The sequence below is a fragment of the Pungitius pungitius genome, chromosome 19, assembly GCF_949316345.1.
Source record: "Pungitius pungitius chromosome 19, fPunPun2.1, whole genome shotgun sequence".
NCBI lineage: Eukaryota > Metazoa > Chordata > Actinopteri > Perciformes > Gasterosteidae > Pungitius > Pungitius pungitius.
This window is the reverse complement of record NC_084918.1, coordinates 2,870,929-2,879,236: the sequence shown is the minus strand read 5'-3', so window position 1 is coordinate 2,879,236 and position 8,308 is coordinate 2,870,929. Positions and strand designations below refer to the sequence as shown.

The following is an 8,308-nucleotide window of genomic DNA, read 5'->3' as shown; positions in this document are numbered from 1 at the left end:
GAACAGCTTCAGTGATTTCAAGTGATAGACCAAGCCGCCCCAAACATTGATTTGAATGTAAAAACATTACTGTATGCAGAAAAAAAAAAAACCAAAACCCTTATCTCTTTCCCACAGCTCATCGGACTCCATTAGAGCCGTAATGTAAATAATAAATCCAGCTACTGAGATGAGGTCTACAGCGGCAAATATTACGCATCAATCCGACCCGATCGTCCTTGGAGGTCATATTTTATTAATGCCTCCATAGGCTGCTTCTGTAACCCCGCCCCCCCCTCCCCCCCGTCCTGTTAACAAAAAGACCCATCAAGCACAGCGAGTCCCACGGGGGCAGATAACAGTCGGCCAGGTGAGCGGAGGTCAGAGCATCCTGCTGCGTGGACGGGGGGGGGGTGCTGGAGATTTAATGGAGGCACGCCAGCTAAATGCCGGTGCCGGCCTGTGGGATCCGCAGGGAGGGGGGTCGGTGGGGGGGGGGGGGGGGGGCAGGACGGGGGCCACATCACCTCAGGCATCTCCTGACCGCCAGTGATTGATGGCGAAGAGCTGACAAGCCGAGCTCCCAATGTCACTCTCCAATTAAATAACTCTCACCGCTGAACTGCAACACCCCCCCCCACACCCTCACCCCTCCTCCCCCCCCCCCCACACACATTCCCAACCCCTGCTTTCACCCCTTCCTGCGATACACCTCCCCCTTCTCCTCCCTTTCACCTCTGCCTCTATCATCACACACCCACAACTCTGCACTCGGTCTCCCTGCAGCTTCTTATTTAGAGCGTTTTTTATCTCCTTGGCATCAAGCACCTTTTTTTTTTTTTTTTTACCTTCACTTTGCCTCCGACAACATCATTCTTCCTCTTTGCCCCCCCCCCCCCCCCCCACCCTCCTCCCCCCTCACACACGCTCTCCCCATTGTACTGTATCTTATTCTTACCTGTCCATTGTCCCCCGTGTCTCATTTCATCTTTTGCTAACTGCTCTTCCAGGTTTGACAGACAGAGGCTGCTCTTTCTGTTAGTTTGGTTCAGTGCTCCTTTTCTTAAGTGACAGAATGAGCTGCTGGGTTTTAATGTATTCTGCAGAGGAGCAGAATGCTCTGATGAATAGTCATCGGGGGTTTTGTTTAAAGTGAAGTACAATGTTTATCCATGTGACAAAAGGTGTAAATAATGTTGAAATGCAATGTCAAAATGGGAGTTCAGACTGTTTACAGGAGAGCGGTGCTGCAGTCTGTGCAAATATCTGTTATTAATTGGAGACACCGGTGCAGGATAATTAGGGCCGTAACTAATACTGTTTTGGTTTCAAAGGTCTGTGTAGTTTCTGGAGTTCGTGCTGCATTCTTCTTCCACCGCTGGAGCTCAGTTTGCTTCTAATTGGAGGAAAATCTAAATTTCTGCCTCAGACATCTTCATGAAATGCACTTCAAAATGTGCGCATGTAAAAAGTTCATTTGGCAAGTGTGTAATATGCAAGGGAAATGAAGGACAATTATGTTCTTTCTCATCAAAATGTAATATAATTTGTGCAGGATTTAATTCCCTCTCACAAAGTGAAGGAGCGGTGTGTGTGTATCTGTGTGTGTGTGTGTGTGCGCGGGAGGGGTGTCAGTCCTCTCATTGGCGGAAGCTGTCACGAATGTTGTGTTGGTTTTTCTATGCACCATCCAGGCAATCATATATCAGAGCGCGTGCCATCTGCCGCCAACAACCCGGCAGGTTTGGAAAATTTCGGAGCCTCGTCGTCTCTTGCCAGAACGCCGCGTGCGTTCCCGACTCCCCCCCTCCCCCCCCCCCCCCCGCCTTGGCCAACTTACTCCGGTCAAACTATTTCGATATGCTCCCTCCACTCCATTCGGCGAGGATTTAACTCAGAGGAGACCAGCGGCGCGCTCACTCTGCTCGCTGCTGCGCGTCCCCCCGACGCCTCTGCAAAGAGAGCGCCGGATAGATACGTGCCCGAACGCTGCAGCTGGGGCTCCCCGCACAGAGGCAGCACTGCGCAGAATAAAAGAGAGAGAGAGGGGGGTGGGGGGGGGGGGAGAGAGCGAGAGAGAGAGAGAGAGAGACTGTGAGGGAGGGATGTGGCAAGTCTGGCCCCTCTCTCCGAAGGGAAGCATTTACGCGCGATCCAGCGGTCATTCTCCAGCAGCGCTGCCCTGCCACCGGGACTATTTTCATCATGGCAACTTTTAACCTGCGCACTTCCACATAGGCTTGCGCGCTCCTCTGCGCGGTGCGCGGAGACGGAAACAACCCCCCCCACCGCACAACTTTTAGCTGCGCACGCCGTCTGAACGCGCGGCGGTGAAGTTGTTCCACCTTCCGTTTGGTGAGTAACGCGCACAAGATTTCACAGCACCGCGAGGACGGTTCCGATCGCGTGTCGACTTTTTTTTTTTTTTTTTTCTCTTGACGTTCCCATAATGCATCTGAGTTTAATTTATGGTCTACTTGTGTATTCCGCGCGTCTTTGTCTCGTCTGTAATTAGTATTCCGCGGACACAGGTTTCCTGCGGCGGTCGTTCTCACTGTTGGTTGATTCCCATCATGCCAGCGTCCTCTTCCGCCGTGTTTCTCCAAAAAAAAAAAAAAAAACCGAAGTCACTGAGATGTTTAATCGATCTATGCAAATTACGCGTGCGTTTTCCTTCTTCCCTTCTCCACCAAATCGGACGACGGGAAACAGGTGCGCCCTGCGAACTTTTCTGCCTTGTGCAGGTGTTGACGGTCGAAATGCGCAATGATTGATAGTTGACAGGAGGGCGGGGGGAGAGGGAGGGGGGGGGGGGTCAAAGCAATCAGGTCACAAGGCTGAGAGGAAGGGTATACCTGCCGAATTTACACTGCAAAGAGTCCCTGTCAAAGTGTCACGGAGTGCAGAACTGGGCTGATGTCATTTTGTTTTAATGAGAAGAAGAGGAAAAAAAAGAAGAAGCTATAATTAAGAATTTTCTAAATGAGAATATCTGCCCTATTTCAGGGGTAATATACCTCCGCTTGTTCCAAGGGAATTCATGGGACTAATAGCCGCAGATGGAATTCAAGGAAGACGTGTCCCACTTGTTTAAGGACAAGACGTGGGATCAATACACGACGAGATGAACCTGATGGAGAATTATCGCGGTGCAAGTTCATTTTGAAAAGCGAAATTACATCAGACGATGGTGAGATCTCTCTCACGGTTGCAGTCGCCACGCTGAGGGCGTGCATGAGACCATCGGCCGGCATTCATGATTCATAGTGTCATGTTGCTGCTGGGCGGTCACACAGGGGGATTCGTTTGCATCAGTGCACGTGCATGGAACTTAAGGTCTCAATTGAATTGAGTTTTTAAAGTGCATTATTGGAAAGAATATTCTCTCTCCATTAAAGTTTCCTTCGTTCCTTTTATCTCGGGGGAAACGTGAATTACAATTCACCACCCGGCTCCGGGTAGGATTTTAATACGCTGTTGTCGCACCTCTCTGCCTCTTCCACTCACCAATCATCCCACCGCTGTCAGGGGGGGGGACCCACCGTAGTGCAACTCAAGCATCTTTTTAAGAGTGATTTAACAGAAGAGAAGGCGACTCCATCATGTGTATTAATCTGTTAAAACCCAGTCACTGAACTGTGTTGCCCACAGGATGCAGGAGGAATTCAAATGGATGCGAGATGAGTTATTAGAAATCTTCTGTGATTGGCCTTGGCTGCAGGCTTTTTGCCGCTCCGTCGATGACCCCCCCCCCAACACACACACACATACACAACCCCCCCCTCACCCCCCCAGACAGTCACAGAGGTGCAGGAGAAATCAACGCATCGACGCATTATTGAAAGATCTTCATATGCGACGGGCCTCAAAGCGCCGCCACGAGGTGTCTGAAGCCGTAACGAACTCACGTTCCCAGCGGGGGGGGGTGGGGGGGGGGGAGGGGGCTGTGTGTCCTAGGGGGGGGTTGGCGCTCGAATGATTGAGGGGAATATGGATCAGAGGGAGCGTGTGATTGGTTACTGAGCTCCCCGGCAGTGGTAATGCCGTTGTGAGACTGGCAAACGGGATTAGAGCTCAGTGTGTAAGAGAAACAGAGCCGGGGGGGGGGGCACGTTCATGGCTTCGCCTCACATTGACACAATCAGTCTGCTTCTCCACAGGGCGGGGGGGGGGGGGGGTGCCACAACAGGACATTTCCAGCTGATGTTTGTTAATAGCCGTGAACCTTTGGTACCAACACACTGGCCCTGCTTTAACGCAGCTACTCATCACAAGGCCGTCACTCCCTTTAAGGGGGAGAAGAAGAGCATTTGTGCCAGATCTTCACCCCCTCCCCCCCCCACCGCCCCTCCCCATCAGGCCCGCCAGACACTCCTGTACAGTGCGGAAAAAACACAACGGCGAGACAATCCATCACGGTCGACGCGTCGCCTTCATTTGTTTGTTGTTGTTGGGCTTTTTCTAATTTATTTTTGGGGCCCCAAAAGTTTTTCAGTTTTTCCCTTTTTTCTGCCCGGTTGTCACTTCGACGGGCGCCACTCGAGGGTTTTTCACATCAACGCCGCGTTCCGTTCCGCTCCGCTTGCCGTCAATCACCTGACACTGACAGGAAGAAGAAGAAGAAGAAGAGAGGGGGGGGAACAGTCAAGATGTTCTCGTAAAGCACTCTCGCCACGTGAGAATTTTCTTATGCGAGTAGAGCCGCTCATTTCAAGTCAGATTTGACAGCGGGCGCTTGTGATCTTCAAAATGCTGAACAATGGAGACGGATTGGAAAAAAATGGCTTTTCTCCGCAGCATGAATTGCTTAATACTTTTGAAAGAATCAACCGGACAGCAAATCAGTAAAAAACTCATTTAATAGCGAGCCAATATCTGCTGCACCCAGAGCTCCAGCAGCTCTATCTCCCGCCTCCATCCGACTCCCATCTCCTCCAGCGAATGAGGAGCATTAACCCCGCACGCCGGCTCAGACTGACCCCCCCCCCCCCCCCCCTCAGTACCCGCCGCTTCAACCTGCTCCGCGGCCGCCCTGCAGACAGATCTGCTCCACTTTCCACCCCAACCATCGCGGAGGCAGTGACTTTCAATGTGTGTTGCAACATTAGGGCTTTATGGCAGATTATGGTGAAGGGAGTTGAGGGGGGTTGGGGGGGAAACAAGGGCGGTAGGGGGTTAATTTAAGATGCCTCCAATGGGTATTTGAACTTTCAAAGTTCCAGGTGCTCTTCACAAACAACAAGGTTTCTGCAGAGGTGAAGATCACACTGTTTGTATTCACATCCGCGTTGATTATTTGCACCGCGTAATTTACTCTGGATGTGCTGTGTGCTGTTTTTACCGGGGAGGAAGTCAAATGACAAGGAGACCCCCCGAATGAGGTGTTGGGTTTTTTATAACCGCCCCCTCCCCCCCACCCCCCACCCCCCCTTTCTAAAATAACATATTGAGGGAAGTCACTCTCGAACCAGGCCGACAAACCGCGGCGACATCACGAGGTTCTGCGAGGTCGCTCGGCCGCTCGCGACCTCCAGGGATGTGTTGTGACACGGAGAACATTATCTGTCAGGAGCCCGATCCTTCTCCCGGACTGACAAGGCCTCATGTCCCGGCATCTTGGAGGGGGTGGGGGTCTGTCACGGCGTGACGGCGCGGCGGGGAGACAGATCCCCCCCCCTCCACCCCCCCTCTCGCGTGCGCTCGGGCCCCGGACAACAGGCCGCTCGGAGCAGAGGTCAGGAGCGCTCGGGGGCCGTCGCGTGCCCCCCCCTCCACCCCCCCACGCCGACAGCCCAGATTTATTTTTAATCTCGCCGACGAGGGGGCTCGCCGCGCAGATCATGTGGCTTGTTAGTTTTGAGTGGCGCCCCTCCCCCACCCCCCCCACCTCCGACCCCCTCGCCCCCTTGCCGCCGTGCTCTTACACAAAAGGAAATGTGACAAAGCGGCGACCTTGGCGAGGCGGAGGCCGGCTGACGGGGAGCCAGCTGAGCGCCGTTTGATTGTTATTCCACGCGGCCGCCGTGAAATCAGCGTCCCCCCCCCCCCCCTCCCTCCGTCTTACCCTCATTAACACCGTGACCTCCAACAGTTCTTCTCCCTCCCTCCCTCCCTCCCGCGCCCGCGGGTGAAGGACGGCGGGTCCATCGCACGTGCAGCGTGTTTTGTCTTTTCTTCAGGATTGGTGAAAAGCGCCGTAGTCGTTGCATCACATGCCGCCTGATGTGACTGCGGTCACCGAGGCGATAACGCTGACGGTACTTTCTCTCCTCTCTCCTCTATGCCTCTCTTTTGTCCCCCCCCCCCTCTATCACCCTTCTGATAGGTGCCAATTATACCGCCTGTGTGTTGCAGCCTGCCCGGTCGCCCCTGACCCCGTTACCGGGCTTTAATGTCATCTCCCTGGCACCTAAGTGGGGGGAATTACTCCACTTCTGGGCTCCGATCGGGAAAAGAAGAAGAGCAACGCGGCAGAAGGCCGCGCTCCACCCGGGTCCAGCCTCAGGGTCGCCGCTGAAGCACAGGATCACGACTGTGTGGATAAGAACCTTGAGGGTTTTGACATTTTGTTTCTCGCTGTCTGTTTATTTTTTCTATTTTTTTCTATCCTCTTTTGGCCTCGCTGCTGCTGCTTTTTTTTTTTTTTTTTTTTCTTTGGAGGGGGGGCGCCCAGATGATGGGGTGGTGTTGCTCCGGCATATGCGGAGCCCTGGCTCTCCTGGCGCTCCTGTGTCCCCTGCGGCAGAGAGGCTGCTGGGGGCTGAATCCCAGCTCTGGGGATGTGGAGGAGTCCCCGCGCTCTGACCCGGACCCCCGGGAGGCCCCGCACAGGCACAGACGCAGCTGGGTATGGAACCAGTTCTTCGTGTTGGAGGAGTACACCGGAAATGAGCCGCTCTACGTTGGCAAGGTAGGCGTTTGTGAAAACCCCGGCGAACTGGTTCACACACACCTTATTTACTGCGGGTCCGGCGCCGGGGCCTCGGTGCGCCTGCACAGAGATGCACATATCAATAAGGCTCTTAGAATAATGACCTAGAATCTGGGACACAGCAGTGTTTTACAGAGTTGTTCATATTCCCCGTGCCCCATATATAAAGTGTTGAACAAATGAAGTACCAGCAGGCAGTGTGTTTTTTTTTTTTTCCTTCAGCCCGGCTGAAGTATGCGCTCGTATAAACGCGTGGTTTTAGTTTAGAGGGCGGCGTTCGACTCGACGGGGTAATTTGCATTGTAATCAGTCCGCGGGAAGAAAAAAAACATCTATCTTACTCAAAAGTGTCTTTATACAGTAGGCGTTCCACCAAGGAATAAGCAGATAGATCAAAGTAATGCATGTTTTGGCAGATAAATACGCTTGTCACAAATAGCGCTAGTTAACATGAGGATAAAGCAACAAAAGGACTCATCATGTATTCATGAAATATGGAACCACAGCTTTTCTCTCATGGATCACTTTTCCTCTGGTAAAAATGTATGCACACAAGTTAAAATATTCAGATACCACAATTTAGACATGACTGTTGACTATATTATATGTTTGGATTAGGGCTGTCAATAAAAAATTCACTTATTAATTGCACATTTTGAAATTCATTAATCTCGATTAATGGGGATTAATGAATGTTGTTGTTGTTACAATGTTGTTTTTAATGAATGTTTGTTTTTCTTCTAAAGCTTCCGTGTAATGAGTATTTACTTCAGAAAGCGTGTATTTTAGACACTGTTGTTCTGTTTTGTTAATGTTAATTTAAACACAACACTACACGCATTTGATCATCTTGGATCACCAGCCGGAACGTGTCGAACTAGCGCCAATCTCCCCACATTTAGCCAGGACCTTTTCATACCGAGGTCCTTCAGGGACACAGTGGTGGATAACGTTAGATGTTCAGATGGAAGTAGCCTCGCAGCTAGCTTAGCCTAGCAGCTAGCTTAGCCTAGCAGCGTTAGCACAGCTGCGCTTTAAGTGGTCTGTTTGCCACTCACCTCCTCTTCTGTTTAACTCCTCTGCACAGTTCTCCGCTGTATGTCGCTCCTCTGTTTGTTTTACTTCCTCCAAGCTCTCTCCGTCTTGATGTAACTGCAACTAGCGTTACGTTTCTACGTTAAAATATTTAGTTGGATTAATTCGGCCACATTAATCGCATAGATTAATGCGTTTATGTTGACAGTCATAGTTTTGATCCATTATTACTGCTGCCTTGATAAGCAGCATTTGAATGTTACATGAGCTGGCGAGTCGTCAATAAACATATGGGCTCAGATCCACGTAGTGGAGAAAATTATACATTCTTTTACCTCTGAAATGTAAATTCTGGGTCTGAAG

At 51.4% G+C, this 8,308-nt stretch overlaps 1 protein-coding gene across 1 annotated transcript in view; it reads left to right on the top strand.

The window, feature by feature from the left end:
- The first annotated feature begins 2,049 nt into the window (after positions 1–2,049).
- cdh7a (cadherin 7a) overlaps positions 2,050–8,308 on the top strand; it is a 58,507-nt gene continuing 52,248 nt past the window's right edge. Inside the window, exons 1-2 of the mRNA XM_037456347.2 lie at positions 2,050–2,334; positions 6,305–6,889. Of these exons, the coding sequence (XP_037312244.2) occupies positions 6,653–6,889 (237 nt within the window). The 5' untranslated portion in view covers positions 2,050–2,334; positions 6,305–6,652. The remainder of the gene's footprint in view (positions 2,335–6,304; positions 6,890–8,308) is intronic.